This window comes from Lissotriton vulgaris, chromosome 9 (assembly GCF_964263255.1).
Source record: "Lissotriton vulgaris chromosome 9, aLisVul1.2, whole genome shotgun sequence".
NCBI lineage: Eukaryota > Metazoa > Chordata > Amphibia > Caudata > Salamandridae > Lissotriton > Lissotriton vulgaris.
This window is the reverse complement of record NC_141697.1, coordinates 1,139,150,935-1,139,169,282: the sequence shown is the minus strand read 5'-3', so window position 1 is coordinate 1,139,169,282 and position 18,348 is coordinate 1,139,150,935. Positions and strand designations below refer to the sequence as shown.

Sequence of the window (18,348 nt, the reverse complement as noted above, 5' to 3'; positions counted from 1 at the left end):
TGGCGGAGTGAGGGACCATCTGGTAGAGAATAAATGTGTTGGCCTAAGGCAGCTGTCAACAAAGCACATCGTCGGACCAGTCTGGGGGACTTCCAATGACACAATCCCACAGCAAGGGCTTAATCTACCTCTATTCTCCCTGCAATGGGTCTCGATCACTAGTGTACGAAAGCCAGTACTTCCCTTTCTGTAGCACTCTTCTCCCCGCTCCGCCCCCTCCCCTGCCCGCCGTGTCGCATTTCTCCTCCCCCTTCCCCTTCTCTGCCTTCCCCTTCCGTCTTCCCCCTCCGTCTTGTTTACCATGGGCGCCCACTTCACGGCCGCCATGCACATAAGTGAAACACACAGGGGCACCATTTTAGTGCGCCCCCTGCGTTTATCATTTAAAAAGAATTTACAGCCATGGCACCCATTGCCGCCTGGTAGGTCACGCAGTGTGACATGCATCAGGGGCCCAGTGTAGCCCAAATAGCTGCTACTCGCCGTTCATCTGCTCCGTTCTGCGATGGTGCTTTGGCCCTGAATGTAGCAACGCAAGCATGAGGCTCGGGCAGAGCTGCTCACCTCGGCCACTACCATCAACGGGCACAACAGTCACCCGAAAGCAGCAGCATAAGCAGAAGGCTTGACCCTGCTTTGGTCAACATACATTTGTTTGATATAACCACAACACCCGTTTTACTCGGGCCCGGTGCTGCAGCGCGACATATATCAGGGGCCCAGCGTAGCCCATAGCTTCTGCACGCTGTTAATATGCTCCTTTCGGTGATGATGCTTTGGACCTGAAAGCAGCAATAGAAGTGGGAGGCTCGGGCGGAGCTGCTCTCCTCTGCCCTCGCCATCAAAGGGCACAGCAGTCACCCGAAAGCAGAAGCAGAAGGCTTGGACGGAGCTGTTATCTGTAGCAACTGCCATTGATGATCAGAGCAGTCACCCAAAGCGCCGTGTCCAGAGCAGGTAAGGGACCCATGGGTTCGGGGAGCCATCCTGAGTGTTTGTCTGTACCTAACCCTTGCACCATCTCACCCTCACACCATCTCACCCTCACTCACCCTCACACCCTCTCACACCCTCACCCCATCACCCTCACACCTCCTCACCCTCACACCTCCTCACCCTCATCCCCCTCAATCCCACACATCCTCACCCACACTCACACACCCTCACTCATCCTCACCCCCTCATCCTCACACACCCTCACTCACCCTCACACCCCCTCACAACCCTCTCACCCTCACTCAGCCTCACACCCCCTCACCCTCACACACCCTCACCCACCCTCACCCACCCTCACCCTCGCACCCTCTCACCATCACCCCCTCTCCCTCACACACCCTTACCCTCATCCCCTTACCCTCACACACACTCAGTCACCCTCTCACCCTCACCCTCACACCCCCTAACCCTCACCCTCACCACCTCACACACCCTCACTCACCCTCACACACCCTCACACACACTCAAACACCCTCACTCACCCTCACACACCCTCACCCTCACACACCCTCACCCTCACTCACCCTCACACCCTCACACACCCACTCACCCTCACACCACTCAGTGCTACAACACATATTGTGTTGCAATAGGTGTCACATTTGCGAAAGATAAAACTATTGGCATTGTAAATAACAAAGCTATTAATTTCGCAATTTTCAAAACAAGCACATAAATGAAAAATGTGTCCTTTACAATACCAATAGCTCAAACTTTCCTAATGCGAGACCGATTGCATTGCTGTGCTTCTCTCCCCTGCTGCACTCTCCTGCTCTCTAGAGATGTGGCCTAACGACCAGAGCTGCCATCTATGTCACGTAAATACAAAACATGTTGCATTCCAAATGCTATAGGTGTCACATTCGCGAAAGTTATAACTATTGGCGTTGTAAATGACAAAGCTATCAATTTAGCTATTTTAAAAACCAACAAATAAATAAAATATTTGTCATTTACAAGACCAATAGCTCCAACTTTTCTAATGCGAGACCTATTGCATTTCCAATGCTTGTTAGATGTAGGTGGCATTTTGGTAGGATTCTGTATTTTACCGAATCGGTAATTAAAGGATTCAGTAAAATACTGAATTCTTACCATACCGATTTGGTAAATTACCAAATTCAGGATGTAGGGAGCACTCAAGTTAATGCATTCCTCAGTTAAGGATTTGTTATTTACGGCCAACTACAAGTTGGTGGTAAATAATGAAAACCTTTGAAAAAGCATTTTTTTTGCTTTTCCAACAGTGCGATGTGGCAGACATACATACCCTTAGGGCATGTATGTGCACCCATACTCTATTCAGGGGTGCAACAGGGTATCAAAGTGACACCCTGCCACCCTTGAATGTGTTCCCCCCTTTTACCGAATCAGTAAATACCGATTCAGTAATTCCCATTCATTCCTATGGGCATAGGAATGAATGGGATTTACCGAATCGGTATTTACCGATTCGGTAAATACCGAATCGTACCGATTCGGTAATACTTACTGATTCATTACCTACATAGCATTTACCGATTCTAAAATACCGAATTGGTAAAATTCGGTATTTTAGAATCGGTAAATGTCGTTTACCTACATCTGGCCCATAATGTCTTGTCTGATTTTTTTTTCTCAGTGCGCTGCGAGGCCCCAGGGCGGTTATGCGCTATACAAATGCAATTTTTCATTTCATTTTTCATAATGCATTTGGATAATTGAACCAAAGGCATGTATGTGCAGTGTTTGGTGTATGTGTAATGTTCTGCCTAGCATGTTAAGGAATGTCTGCCTGTCCTGCTGGAAAAAAGCAGAGTGGTGACAGTGCAACCCTTACAGATATAATTACATAAAGCATATAGCTGTGGTTTAATTAGGATGACAAATCAAATTATAAGATAATTTACCAGCCCTTTCGCAATTAGTGGAAAGGGCAGAATAATTGATGCGTTGGTGGTCTTGTTTATGTTTAGCTGTTTAGTAAAGTGCATGGCTCCCTAGGTCGTCCCAGTGCTAAATGAAAGAGATGCTGGCAATGGTTCAGGTTAGGGATCCTCATGGGAACAACCATGCCTTGAGCTTTTTCATGAATCTGGATTCTCCTTCCAGCAATCTCAGTTCCCTGAGCAATGATAGTATCGCGAAAGGTTGTGTTGAGCTCTATCGCAAAAGGTTGTGTTGAGCTCTATCGCAAAAGGTTGTGTTGAGCTCTATCGCAAAAGGTTGTGTTGAGTTCTCATCTTGGTGTAAATTCAGAGGTATTGAGGGGCATTGGTGACAAGTTTAGAAAAGTGGATTCCGATCCCTGTTTATTGCTGGGATCACCACACGTCATTAACTGGCACTGAAACCAGTGCAAACATTGTTATTACGGTAGCTGTTCTGTATAATATGTGTTCCAGTAGTGACTATACAGATCAGGAGGACAGAAATTGTGTGTGTATATGTATTTTTTTTTAAATCTGGCTATCTATGAATCTAGTCATGAAAATAAAGTCATATTACAGTGGTTTACCTGATATGATGATTATTATGGAACTCAAGAGTAATCCAGTTCTTATGAGTATATTTATGAGGTCTGGCCTTTCAGAGAACACAGAGAGATACTCAGTTCTCAAATGTGAATTTGAAGTCCACAAAGCAAAGGAGAATTTAAAGTCCACCCAGAACTGACTTGTACCAAAGTAGAAATGTACTCTCTTTCTGTGGCCCATATTTATGAGGTTCACCCCCAAGGTATGCAAAGGTGATGCAGAGATCACTTCTGCACCCGGACACACGGGGCAGACTGAATTGTACTGCTGGTAGTTTCTTGGACCATGGCCCCCTACTTACCTTAAGTCCAGAAGAACAGTCCTGAAAGTCGATTGTAAGTGACCCTATGAAGTGAATGTTTCTCCTGTTCAATAACATTACCACATTCGGGGCTCATACATGAAATCTGACAACTATAATTTTCTACTGTTTTTACTGTAAAATATGATAATGTCTAAAGTACTTACCCGATTATGTGATTTTGGTTTCTAAAATTCTATAAAAAGTTATGTTATTTTTCTAAATTGGTCTCCAGTTTCTTTTTGATTGTGTGTCTCATTTATTGACTACAAGTGCTTAACACTAACCTCTGATACTCCTTAATTGTTCGCCCACACTTCCACAAAAGATAGCATTTGGTATTATTAATTTAAAGCCCTGCAAGCCAATAAGGGTCATTCCGACTTTCTACATAAAGTGCCTCATTTTGGTATACTGCATAAAAAGCCTGCTTCCTACGTTGGTGGATCAGCAGTACGATACAAGACTTTGCATTTGCTGATACCACTTGGTCAATAGGTGATTCCACAAATAAATCGAAACTTGATTTTAGCTAAAAAATTATTTTGCTAAATTTTTGAATTTCGATTTTTTCTATATTTTTAATCTCCCAGTGCAACCTGTATTAAAAATTTAAAGTGTTACTAGTCAATGAGGCCTTAAAAGTCTATTTATAATTTTTTGGATAAGTTTCTAAAAAGGTCCCAGCTGTACTAAAAATGTACAGCACAGAGGTTAGTGTTCAGGAGTTCAACCTGACCACTTACTTGCATCTTGGTATGAGGCGCTGAAGGAACCTCTGTAAGGCCAGTAAGATTAAAAAAACTGGCTCCAATCCTTCCATGTTACAGCTCCAGTTGCTGGTGGCAGAGTCAGATGCGGCCAAGATAAAAAAGAATCCTGGCCTTTCTGAATAGGAGATGGACTGTGATGATGAATTATCAGTACTCAGGATAATGGATCCCTCATAAATACCGCAGAGATGAGGAATCTAACACTAACCTCTATCCTAAGCATGGACCTAGCGGTAGGCCAGGCCACCCCAGGTACATAGAAGCACCGGAGGATCCAGCTGTGGACCTGGAGAGACTAGCCAAAGAGTAGCCCTTGAAGCCAGAATCCTGGCAATAGAAAAAGAAAGGGCTGACATGATTTAAAGCCCATGAATGATGGCAGCAACAAACATGTTTTACCATACAGTCCCCCAGATCCCTAAAAAAGCTGAGAGTAGCACCCACCCCAACTCTGGCAAGCAGAGACAGGGGACCCAGGTTTAAAAACGCACTTGGCTAACAGGGCCTGTATTTGACTGCCAGCAGTCTGGTAACTTGAGGGGTATCCCAGCCTGTTCCAAGAGGGTCATTAGCACTGGGCTGTCCAGGGAAGCCATAGGGGAAGACTACTCAGATGAGGAGGCCTTCTTAGCATTTTGCAGAGTGACAGGTCCAGATTTATTTATTTATTTTCGGAGTTATATATAGTGCAAACCTGACCCAAAGATATCGGGTATCAGAGCACTTTACAGAGCACCAGTTTTGTTACATGAGGACACATTCATTTTTTTATGTTAAGCACGGGGAGATTAAGTGATTTGCCCAGAATAACCGGATGTTCAGCGTCATTGCCGAGACTCGAACCCGGTTCCCCAGATTCGAGGTCTACCACCCTAGCTGTTAGGCCAACTCCTCTCGGGAAGTTAATCGTCCCAGAGGGTGGGAGTACGCAATTCCAACCCATTCTGGTGAATAGGATCCCTACCACTGGCCCGAGAGACACATGTGCCAGTCACACTATAGTGAGTGACAGGTTTGTGTCCCAAGACATATATGTGCCAGGAGAGACAGTGAAGGTAAGTGTAGTCACAGGTGAGGTCACAACCATACCTGTAGCCATAGTGCGGTAGTTCTCTTTCAGTGTAATTTTGTGGTTATTCCTCAGATACAGCCTTTGTGGAAGTTAAAGGTTGTCATAGAAACGACACTGGCTTCAAGCAGGAGCATCCAAGACAAGGGCACAATGAAGTGTGAGGTTTCTACACCTGGGTGTCATCCGCCTTTTCAAGGCACTGATCCGAGACAGACTTAAGGAGGCAGGCCATGCCTAGAAAGTTCCTCACCTCGAACAATAGAAACTGCAGTCCCACTCCACACACCTTGGATCTTTAAACGGCAGTCTTCAGGATGCACTACTCAACAGCCTTTTACTAACAAGATCATCATTGTCTATCTAAGGGGAGCCCTGTCTCCATCCTCTCCCACCTGGGTCTCCATCCTCCACACAATACACTTCTATTGTCCGAGGAATCTGTATACACCCTTTATAGTGCACCATGATGAATCAGAGGCCAAGTAAAATGGATCTCACTGCCCCAGTACTAAGACTCACATCACACAGAGAGAGACCTACTACCATACTTGTGCTACACACTCACTGCAGATATACACACTTTGACCCATGCATGGAATGTCAGCACTAGGAACTGGTGTTCACATCAAAGCAAAACTTTATGTGTGAGTCATTAGTTGGCTTCCATCTCCCCTGTCAAAGAGGAAAGGCTCTGATCACACTACTGATTAAAAAAAAGTGGTACACAGCCCTCGCCGCTTTATGTACCCTGCATGGACGGTGGTCCTTTGCACACTATAAGGGCATGGTTGGTCCACCCCTCCAGGTCACAGAACAGTTTTCTGGACTTCCTGTTATCAGGGACAGGCCTAGGCTTCTGCACATGTGAAAATGTATTGTACTGCTAGGACCAAACACAAAGTCAGAATCAATCAGTTCGGCAATTAGGATAGGGAACACGCCTGTTCACCATGCAGGGGGATATTCCCATTTAAAGACAAGTGAAGGATTCATTTGTACAAAGTAGAGGTGTGCTTTTTTTTGTTTGGGAGGTGGGCTTCCAAATACCTCTGCCGCGAATGTCCAGTTCCACCATTGGTACAGCACGTTGCCACCATGGGTGCTGACTGTTGTTTTTAGTGCTAGCACCAACTCGCCTGCAAGTTGTATTTTTTGAGGTGATGGCAAAGACTCTGGTATGTGACCCAAAATATCTTCTCTGCCACAAGCTCTTCCCCATGGAAAGTGCAAGATAGAAAAGTCCCATAGGTTTGGCTCACTGTCAAAAACACTTACCTTAGGAAGTGCAGGACAGAAGTGTACCTCAGCCACGCCTCTTTATGCAAAAGGATAGAAAAGCCCAGATGGAGAGTAGAGAGCCCATGATGTGCCTTACTGAAGGGAGGGCAGAGAGATATGGAACACAATAAGCAATGCAGGCTAACACATGGAAGAAGCTCTAACCCACTGCAGTGGCACTAAGGCAGCATGTTGAACGACTTAATTCCCTGTAGAAATGTATCTACAACTTCAAGGTCATATTAACCTGGATAGAAATTCTGCCTGTTTCAACACTTAGCGAAGACTTTTTGTATAGATGAGTTTTATTAACATTATTACTGCACGTGTATTTAGCCACACACCAAACAAGCATTGTCAAATCTAACACAGACAACACTATTAGCTTTGCCAGTTCTCGAAGCATTTGTGCTAGCATGGGCAATGGCAATAGCGGTGGATGCTAAAAGTATTGCAAGGCTGAGGGAGCTGTGAAAGGGCTGCAGAGAAGAAAACAACAAGTTGGCAAGGCGGATGCACAATGTGAGTAGCTGGAGAAAGATGGGAAGACTCACAGACTTGTATAAGCTACAGGAAAGACAATGCATGGCAAGGAAGTGGAATGTAGAGTGGGAGGAGGAAGATGGGTTGCCCTGGTGAGCTTTTGAAGTGCTGCATGAAAGGGAAAGCTATGCGAGGAGGGGAACATACTGTGGATGGGGGAAGAAAATGGCAGGAGAGGAAAACATGAGGGGGGAGGGAGAGGTCACCAAGAGGGCAAATGAGTGACAGTTGCCTCACCCTTAGTATGGTGGGATGCCCGTCTTTGTGAACTTGCATCCCTTTGGTGGACAGGCCATCGGGTCAGAGATGGACGCCGGAGGTTCAGCTTGTCTAAACCTTTGTAAGCCCGAGCAACTCTGGAACTTCCCTGACTCTAAAACAAGTGGGAGAACCAGTAGTTTGGCAAGATGGGGGCTTCGCAGATGTGCAGTGCTGTTCCCCTTCCACCAAACTCTGACTAAGAACAAACATATTTTCGTGTGCATAGGATGCAAGAGTGCTTGTCCCTTGATGGGATCCTGTTGCAGTGTGCATGGGCTACGATGTGAGCGGCTCAGTGTGTGGGATCAGGCTGGCCTAGCACCCACATAGGTTATAGCTCTGTGTATTTCAGGTGGAAACGTTTTACTAAATGTGGGACGAATAAGTTGTGTTACTGAAAAATAAATCATTCCCTTTGGATATGTTTGAACAAACTGATGTCAAATCATGCATCATTCATCCCAAGCATGCCTATGTTACCAAAGAATACTAATTGTTTTCAAAAGCCAATATATGAATATGTATTCTATAAAAATAAGTTTAAAAAGTTATTTAAAAAAGTACATATGATGAAACCATGAGTTTCTACAAAACACACGTCAAAAATGTTCACAAAATCATGCACGTTATTACAAGGAATCACAGTAAATACATATAATAAAATGGGAGAATATCATAGACATTAGTTTTTTGTCATTACTTCACACTAATCAAACAAAAATTCCTTGGTCAAACCTCTATTGTGGACAGTCTCTTGCTTGGCCAAGATAGAGTCGATTTAGTGCCTTGTTGAACCAGCGCGACTCATTTCGGTGAGTTAAAATGATCCGACCACCTTCTCCAGGAAAAAGACTTGGTGTCTCTCACAACTTTAAATCTAACATAAAAACATTGTATAAGAACCAAATTTCCAAATTCATGCAAACTCAACATTTCTTGATAAAATTACAAATATACATATCTATAATCGATTCCAATAAATTATCAGCGTGCATAGAAAAAAAACCATTCTGCGCATCCATGTTCAAATACATTTAAATCAAACGGGCCGGTGTGAAAATTTACACTGGCTAATGTATTGTATGTTAAAGCAATCAAAAACAAATAAAATTAATACAGATTGTTACACAGGTTGGAATTGGAGGATGGTGCTGAGGGATCTGCTATTAAGGCAGACCCAGGCACTTGGCTTCAGCTTGTTTCTCACAGCTAGATGGTGGTAGGCACTTTAGAAACTCTGATGGAGGGTACCAAAAGTGGGATGGGTCCTCACAGGAAAATGGGAGAAGGCCCTTTGGGAACCATGGGTGGGACACGTCAGCACTAGTCTGTACATGAGCCGTCACTGGGAAAATTCATCAGACCATTTTGTTTCTGCAGATATTATCACCAGATAGTGGACAAGGAAGGATCAGCTGACAGAGGAAAGACCTTGTATTCAAACTGATAGACTATAGACAAGTCCTTGATAAACTGGTCACCAAAACAGCATGTGCTGGTTATTGCAGCCAATGTGTTTTGTCTGCATAGATCTGCTAATTAGATGTATGTGCATGAGCAGATAAAGACTGGTGGTGTTTTTATTTTCTTGCATTGAATCCTGGTAAAGGGGGTGGGTAGTAATAGCATTAAAAGTTGTTTATTCCCCATGTCCTCCATATGTGTCCTGGGCTATAACTACAGAGTAGGTAATTAACAGTTATACTGCTCTGTGGAGGGAATTAACCACTGTTAGCAGCATCCTGTACATAGAACAATAACGCATAGTTGTTTGCCAGTGTTTTCAGGTCAGCAGAAGGCGAGGAGCCGAAACAAAAACATTGTGTGGGAGGCATGTTTGCGGGGGTAGGACTGAGGTTCTCGATGCCAATCATCTTATTGTCATTTTGCTGTTTTGCCTTAACTGTAGTAATTCTGATTTTACCTGCAGGCTCTTGGGTCTCCTTAATCAAATAATGAAAAGATCAGGTATGGGTAGGGGGGAGATACCTTAGCAGTGTTGATGAAACGCGACGGAAAACACACATTGTTTATTTATATATTTATTTTATATTTATTTGTAAGGCACTTACTACAAAAGGAATCGTCTATAATCTCCAGAATGGATACATTTTACAAATTTGTAAAAATTGTACCTCCATTCGTAAGGCGAACAGTTCATGGTCCAGCAGAAGTGAGTACTCCTAAGTTATTTTTTATCCATTCACTTGTCCCCAATTGGCCAAGTAATCACACAAGCCTTCTGTACGGTGTGATGGACTGTGCTATGAAGAAGAGTACAGATGGTGACCATGGATGAACCATGACCATCTGTGTACTTCTGTGATTGTTTAAAATAAAAAACAGAGACCCACTCTGCTTTTCAGCCGCTAACAATTTAGGGACCGATTACTATGTTGTGCGGAAAGCCTCTGAATGGTATTCAAATTCCACTAGACAGTCTCGAAACCTATCTGCCTGACTCGGTCAGAAACATATCTGACCAACCGATTTCGACGTTCACGGTAAAAAAGTAAACCGTTCAGACATTCTGAATCGGTTCCGACCGGCTGTGAGGTGGATCAGGACCACAGGGGTAAACATCCTGATGTCGATGCACCCAACTGGATTCCTTACCGTCCTTATGACGAGGGCGATGGAGCTGATACCCCGAACTACCCGATAACGAAGAGTCTTTTCCCCGCCCCACAGTACGCCGGACTTGACTCGGAATTTGTTTCTCCCAGAAGCGGCGGAACGCAATGGCTTGACCAATCAGAAAGCAGCCAAAGAGGTCAGGAGCGACAGAAAAAAGCCGGAAGCCGAAACAATCAGCGCGCCCGCTGGAAGGAAGTCTATGGAGACGGAAGGGGACGCAGACAGAGTCGAGGACACCGCTACACACCGACAGGCCGCTGAGGAGACCACAGCCGAAGGTCCGGAGGGTCCCGATATCTGAACTGAGTACTGGTGGAGCCCGGGGGACACGCACGAGCCGCCAGAACTCAGAAGAGTTGTGGCAGACAGCGGTACGTAACGGGTGCCGCGGGAACAGTGTGGGAGTGGGGTGGGACAATTTGGGGAAAATCACTGTACCAATTTTTCTTGCCATAAGTCGTCCTATACCCCCCTCTACTTAACGCATGGTTAAAAGTTATAAAGAGGGGAGATTCCAAAGACCCGCATGTGCCAGTAGCATAAAAGGGCCTACCCTGGTTAAGTCAACGCACATAAGCGAAAGCCCTCCCTCACGTTCTTTCGCTACGCACATGGTGTGTTGATGGATTAACTGATAATAGAGACGCAGGATACAGGCAGTGACCGCTGTTTGCTTTTTGAGTGATTTCGCTACTCCGGGGGAAACCATACCAAAGAGAGTGCCAAGAGCTACATGGACCACCTGACAACCCCACTGAAGGAGGACCCAGGGAAGATAACGCTGTAGAACAGTCTATGCTATACCCAAGGATTGTTTTGTTACTGGACTCTATTCCATCTACTTAAAATTCACATCCTGCTTATTTACTATGGGTTATTGAATACCATCAATAAAAACCCTGCAATATTCAACCCCTACGGCCTCCTCGCTTCTGTTTCCGACCGTGCCTCCGACACCGGCATTCGGAGAAACTGAGTCAGTCAGAGCCGAATCGTACTGCTCTACGGACTGTGTTTCCGACTGACAAATTACCTTATCGGATTCGAGCAGCCTTTCTGACTCTGTTTGTCCGACACAGAAAGGCTTCGGAAACCGGTCTTTAGGGGCCTATAGCAGGCCCCCTTCATCCTGAGGCTTCCGGTTGGGGCCTTCGGGGTACCTATTGGGGCCCCCCTTACAGCCATGCAGAGTGTGTCAGGCACCATGGTGTGCCTGCAACAGGGTGTTGTGGTTGGAACACAGGCTCCCATTGAAGTCAACGGGAGACCTCCAGAATGGTATTCCGAAGCATCATATTCGGTCGTGCTGAACCGCTGACCGCCAGCTGGTTGGGACCTAATCCGACAAGGAGTCAGAGGAAAGTTTCTGCATGACATCGTAATCGGTCCCTTAGTTTTTATTGTGTGCCACACCTTGTCCCCCCACACTCTAGTTCAACATACACCTGTATGACACGCTGGACAAATGCTACTATTCTGCAGGACTTAGTCAGCCCATGCAATCATAATGATAACTTAAAGGGAATACCTCAGGCACTCTGTAATTGCAATAGTTTTGCTTCAAAACAACAATACTGTCCTTAAATGTATAACGACACAACCCCTCCATTCACGTAAGACCGCAAATGTGATACCTCAGCTGCGTGAACTATAATATAGCTCACAGAAGAAGACGTGGGGCTTCCAGTTTACTATTTGAAATAGTATTTCGTACCGAGTGAAATAAGATAATGCCTCTTATGCTTCAACAAGGATCAGCTGCGTGACACACATTGGTGATCAGTAATACCCTTTTAATGGCTGGATATATTGCAGGCCAGCTGCAGACATACCTCGCTGGTGACTTTACGACCATATATATGATATTTCCCCCTGTTTGCAGGTAACTTGATTGGATTGGCTAAGTCTCTGCTTTACCACAGAATACTGTGCCATTGTAACTGATAACTAGTCATACACGTGTCCAGTAAGTGCATGACAGGTCCCTATCTTTTAGTATTAATTCTACATGGGGTATAAGGTGTGCCCCCGCCCAATAAGGTGAAAGTGGCACGTTTAGTCTCCATCCTAACAGAGTAATAGCTCTTGCGGAACGGATGCAAGTATTGTTTAGGTGCCTTATCCGACATTATTTTAAACCGGAGTGTAAGGGGGGTCAAATGACACCCAAATCTCTAACTCAGTTGTGGTCTGTGTGCGGTTGTATATGCGGCCACTATTTGCATCGATATGTAAAATACCACAGAATGTCTAATTAACTAGGGCAGCATTACCCTCTGCTCACTTGCAACACTCACTGCTTTTCCATCGCTGGCCTTCTACTTGGGCATAAGAGCCTGACTCAACAGCCAATCACATAAGACCCAGCACCTCTTAATAACCACGTAGTGCATACACACATCTCCTAAAATGCAGTGTGCCCTTTGTATGCCATTCATATATGCTACGGTAAACACGCAGTGCGTTCTACCATCCGACATAGACATTTACACACAACTGTGAAAACCTCCCATGTTTAGGAACCCTGAAGTGCAGATCCAACTTAACATGTAAAAAAAGCAGAATGTGTTTTTTAGACATTGTTTTGTGTATGTATATATGAATGAACAATATTTAACATTTGCAGTCGAATATTAAAGAATATCTATGCATGGCAATTTACATACACAAAGTGCAGTGTGACACGTACTTGAGCCCTAAGTGAGGGACAAGCTCCTCCAGAGACTGTAACCCAGTGGATACTCACTGATGCTAGGGGGAAGAATGCCATAATATTGGGGATTGGTTATCCCACTTAAGCAATGATTACATACATGCGTAGAGTTTATAACAACTAATCTAGCTCCAAAGAACTTCCTGGGGCATCCCCGTCCCCTTGGTGATAACTTTTTACGATATCTGGCACTAACCCATTCCTTTCTGTCATGTGTCTATTATGGGGAAAGGGATCCCCATCTCACTCCATGGCAGTCTCTCATCCTGCAACCTGCAGTCCCATGTGAATCAATGTTAATCTATATATTGGCAGTACTAAACCCCCCATTGTGCCCTGCAGCGCAGTTTGAGGGATCAAGGCGCTAGCTCTCCACATTTCGCCCACTGTCCTTAAATCCTTACACTCTGGTGTGTCTCCTGATGGTATTAATGACCCTTCCATCCTCCTCCACCCACTTGTGTCAGAGACCAGTCCCTTGCCGGGTCCTTTCGTGGTAGGCCACATGGAGCGTCTGCAGTTGAATGAGGCAGAGAAGGCTTGTATCGCTGTCTCCATTCACTGCATGATCACAGCTTACAGTAATCTTAAGGCTCTTTCTGTTGTGTATTTGTCTGAATGTAAAAAGTTAAAAAAGTCTAAAAGTCTACTATGGGTAAAATATTGGTCTTCAATTTTTTTGTGATAGGAGTGGAATGAAGCTGCAGAAACCTCTCAACTCTGGAGGTGAGTGCCCTGTTAATTTGAGTATCCCAGGAATTTCTGCAAAGTGTGTCATAAATTTTTATTAAAAACTCTGATAAGGAACTGTCTCTAAAGCGCGGAAGGCTCGGTGTACCACAGCGTGTGACCCTGACCATTCATCACAGCAGATTATCTATCTTTGGTTATGCATGGTAAAAAGCACTCATCCTCCCTGGGCCTTTCATTTAGACAAATAGTCTCTGCAATTTCCACAAGGATAACTTTGAATGTATTTAACACCAGCTGACCTATTCTAATACATCTACTTAAGGTAGCACTTTCAAAAAGGCCCAGATTGTGCACATTCTGAAACTCATGCTAACAAAGATGTGCTTAGGCAAGGTTGAGGTTTTCTAGGTCAAGTTGGGTTAAGGATGGAGGACGCCGATGCCCAATGCAGAAAGCGCCCTTGTGTGTGGGCAGTTTATGCTTAAAGCACGGAGTTTGCACCCCCCTTCAGGTGGTCGCAACCACAGAGATGCCAGAACAATCCAGGAGGCGAGGACACCCAACATGAGCTGAGCGTGGTGTACAAGTGCTCCTTCGTCCAGGGGTGTAGGTTGGTCACTAAGATTGAGGGGGTATATGCTTCAGGTTTCCCAACAATCACGCTGAGGAATCTTGTTAAAAACATTATGAGAAGCACGAGGCTTAAGATGCAGCGGAAAGAGAGAGGAGTGCAGATTGTTAGGGTTAATTAAAAGACAATAGTTTTCCAAAAAAACAAGTTTTAAGGCAGAGAGGAGAGAGAGTGTGCGTGTGTGTGTTTTTCAGTGTGTGCGTTTAAAAATCCAGGGTGAAATCAGGGGCGGCCTTAGGCATGTGCAAACTGTGCACCTGCACAGGGCCACCAAACCCCAGCCACCACGCCAATATATATCCTTAATATAATAATCCTCTGAGGATGGATACATATTTGCGTGGCGTCCCCTGGCAGGGATTTGGCGGCTCCAGCTCTGTTCCACTTCCAGTGAAGAGGGTGGCTGGGAGGCCACCCTCTTCACTGGCCTCCGAGCTCCGCCCGCCCCTCTTCCGGGGCCCCCTACCTAGCTCCCTGCCCAGGGCCTCTATGAGCCTAGAGCCGCCCCTGGTGAAATCCGACAAATAGCTCACTATACCCAACTGAAAGCACTTCTACCCAACTATTTACTACAGGATATATATTTTAGAGGGGTGTAACACCCCAAACAGCCCCCTGAGTCTACGCCCCTGCCTTAGTCTTCTCAATGTTGAGCTCTTGGGAGTACTCTAGTGAATCCTGATGGTTTAGGAAGGAGTGGGGTCAGAAGAAACGTGGACCTGGGTCCTCTTTAGTTGTACGTCTGCAGGAGGGTGGAAACAACTGGCTGTGTGGCTGCTGTGGAATAGAACAACAATGTTTTTTAGCCATGGATGTTTCAAGGAGTACCCCATGTGTGCAGGTGTGTATTTTAAAGTGAAGGACAGGAATTCCACTTCACTCGGTCCTCATTAGTGTAGTGACTACTTGAGGGCCGTAAAAACGAATTGTTGAGACCTGATTGGTGGTTGGTCTGCTGAATCTCAAGGAACAGTATTCCCTACATCTTGATTTGTTCTGAGTCTACTGGAGGGTGGATAACTGAGTTGATGAGAAATTGTGGTTTCCTTTCACTAAACCGCACTGGTCTATGATATGGTATCACAGTGGTGTAAGGATTATCCATCCTGTTAATGTATTTCAGACGAAACAAGCAACCAACACTGGAGTGCAAGAACTATTCATTTAAAAAACAGCTCGTCTGCGGTTTTAGAGTATTTCGTGGTATGAAATGAAAAATACATGTATAACTCGTGCTAATACCCGAGGGTGTCTAGGCGAAGACGCAAAGGAAAAGAAAATAGAGGCCTAAGTTGAGCAAGAGGGCGGAATTCAAGGCACTTACCTTAGCTCACCGGGCAGTCAAGGGAAAGGGCTCTGCATACTTATCCTCCTGCCTCCATCCGTACAGCAACACCAGACTTTCTCCGTTCTAGCTCTAAACATCTTCTTTCCACCCCCAGATTCAAAAGAGTTCGTTCTGGGGGAAAAACATTCCAAGTCTGTGCCTCTTCCCACTGGAACAAGCTACCTATGTCCATCCGGACCATCCAGGAGGAACTCCTCTTCCGGAGAGCTCTAAAAACCTTTCTCTTCTGTTAGTACCATCTGAGTCAGACACAGCATCAGTTCTCACAGAAGCGCCGAGACACCCCGTTGGAGTAGCTGTGCGCTATACAAAATTCCCTAAATAAATAAATAAGCAGTTCTGCTTATGAGAGCAAATAATGAATTCTCTCGTTATTGCCTCATTCACGTCCGCAGTCTGGGTCTTGGTCAGTTCTGTCTCCCTTGTGTGGTTCCAGCATGTGTGTTACCTTTTTCGTCGCTCCATCCTTTTTTTTTTCTTTCAAGATGTTTGTCAAAGTCGCTCTCTAACCAGTGAGTTAATGGGTCAAAAGGGAACTCGCCCTTCTGAAATTATGTATTTCCAATGAAAGCAGCGGAATGTTTATAAAAACATCACGGAAAAAGGCTGGAAATAAAATATCATCAGGTCGTGATTCTAAGGGGGAGGGCGCATTTTAAGCCTGGACCATAGTTCTACACATGCCACAGTTAGATGAAGTTGTACAGTGTGATGCCACCGTGTTTTTAGCTTGCCCCGCTCATATGGCATGTGAATGGCTCCTAGCGCGAGCCTACGTGCTCTACGTGGGACGGGGAGGTTAAAGTTGTTCAATATTTAAAGTAGATGAATGGCTAATTAAAGACTGCTTCCAGAAACAAACACTTGACACTGGCTCCCTCTCGAAACCACCGGGCCGCCGTCAGTATAATGACGTGAGGCAGCCATTCGGGCATCTTTCAATGCCTTCTGGAGGCGGCACCGGATCCTTTAAGCTTGGCATCAGTGGTAACAAGAAAGGTCCCTTTCATCCACTTTTTTTATGAATACTTGGCAGGGTTACCGACACCTCGTTCTTAGTCCAGTCTCGTACAGCAAGCAATGTGTGCAGCGACTAGAGGGAAATAAAAGGAAAGAGGGGTCATTGCCTTTGTTAGGAACCCCCTTCCTGGCCCACCATTGCCAGCCAAGTCTAAGTCTCCTCTTTGTGTCCTGAAAAGCCCAACTTGGAGAATGGCAAAGAGAATCCTGCTGTAGTATCTGCCCCTGCCGACTTTATTCCACAGGCAGTAATAACCCATGCAGAAAAATGAAGCCGGGTTTAATAGTGCGGGGTTCTCTGTCTAGAACTCTTTTAAACTCTACTTCTAAAGTTCACTGACAAGTGTGTTTCAAGCAGTTTGCACAAATACCGTCCTATTTCTGCCTGTGCTGCAGCTAAGTTTACCGAGTTCTTGTTACAAATTATGGCTGGCTAACAGTGGAGGACCAGAGTGCAAGATAGCCTTTTCCAAACTGAATCATTGTGACTGAAAGGGAAAACCAGCATTGGCAAAGCCAGTAGGTCTGGCATTGGTCGCCAGCCTTTTGGCAATTCTTTTGCCATGGTTTTTACAAAACTTTCATTTTTTGGAAACTGCTGAGCCCTCATTAAATCTATAAAAAAAAAAAAAATTGGCTAAAGTCAAAAGTGTTTTTCTGATCTGAAAAAAGTACACATTACAATGATACACACGGCACTGAAGGGAACTGCCTTGTGTGTGGATGCGATACTTGTGAAAGCGCAGCAAGCCGTAACTCATAGTGAAGTCAGTCAATGGCTGAAGTGAGCTAACATTCCCCCTTGATGCATGCTGGAGTTGGTGTAAGAAACGCGTGCATGACACAGTCACAGACTAATGGATGAAGTCTGGCTGAAAACCCCTATTAATAAATATGTTGTACACAAGACCACTGGAGTTATGGGGCAAGGGAGGGCCAAATTATGCAGCAGGTGTGGGTAAACTATGAGGCAAAAAAAGGCAAGTTATGCAGCACATTTTATGATAGCATTACTTTATTATATTGTCATTTTTACACGTAACACTACTGGCATTGCTTGCACCATATTAGTATCAGTTTAAATCCGACTACAGTAACAGAAAGGTGACCAGTCAAGCTTTGCAAAATGCCTTCCACTGCACAGAGACATGTGTCACTACGTCTTTAGTAATGCTTGAACCATTTAAGCTTGAAACAAAAATCGTTTTTTGTTAAAATCTACAGATTATGCAGCACATGAATTCCCTTTGAACAACTAGATGATATGCATTGCGAATATTCAAAAATGGATTTCAATCGGGCTTGCTCGCTTTCCTCATGTTTGTTAAACCTGTGCGCTTTATAGAGAATCAAACAGCCAAACTAAGTATTATCTGATACAGTCCATACAAAGTTTGGAATTTCTTGATAGATTGAATGCGTAGTAGGCACATATTTTGCAGAAAATCAGTTGCAGGCAAGGTTTTCAACTTTTGTTGCCAAATTGTGACTTCATATCTCTAACGTCACTTTTATTTTTTGAAGATTTCATATTCTCAGTTTTACAAAAAGTCACAAATTGGAAAA

The 18,348-nt window shown here is 44.8% G+C and overlaps 1 protein-coding gene across 2 annotated transcripts in view; it reads left to right on the top strand.

Annotated features, from left to right (window-relative positions):
• The window catches only part of FBXW12 (F-box and WD repeat domain containing 12), a 173,121-nt gene that overhangs the window by 3,710 nt on the left and 151,063 nt on the right, over positions 1-18,348 (top strand). Inside the window, exon 2 of one of the 2 annotated variants that reach the window (XM_086939172.1) lies at positions 13,779-13,816. The exons of the other annotated variant lie outside the window; for it this stretch is intronic. Within the exon in view, the coding sequence (XP_086795298.1) occupies positions 13,779-13,816 (38 nt within the window). The remainder of the gene's footprint in view (positions 1-13,778; positions 13,817-18,348) is intronic. 2 annotated transcript variants of the gene reach the window in all.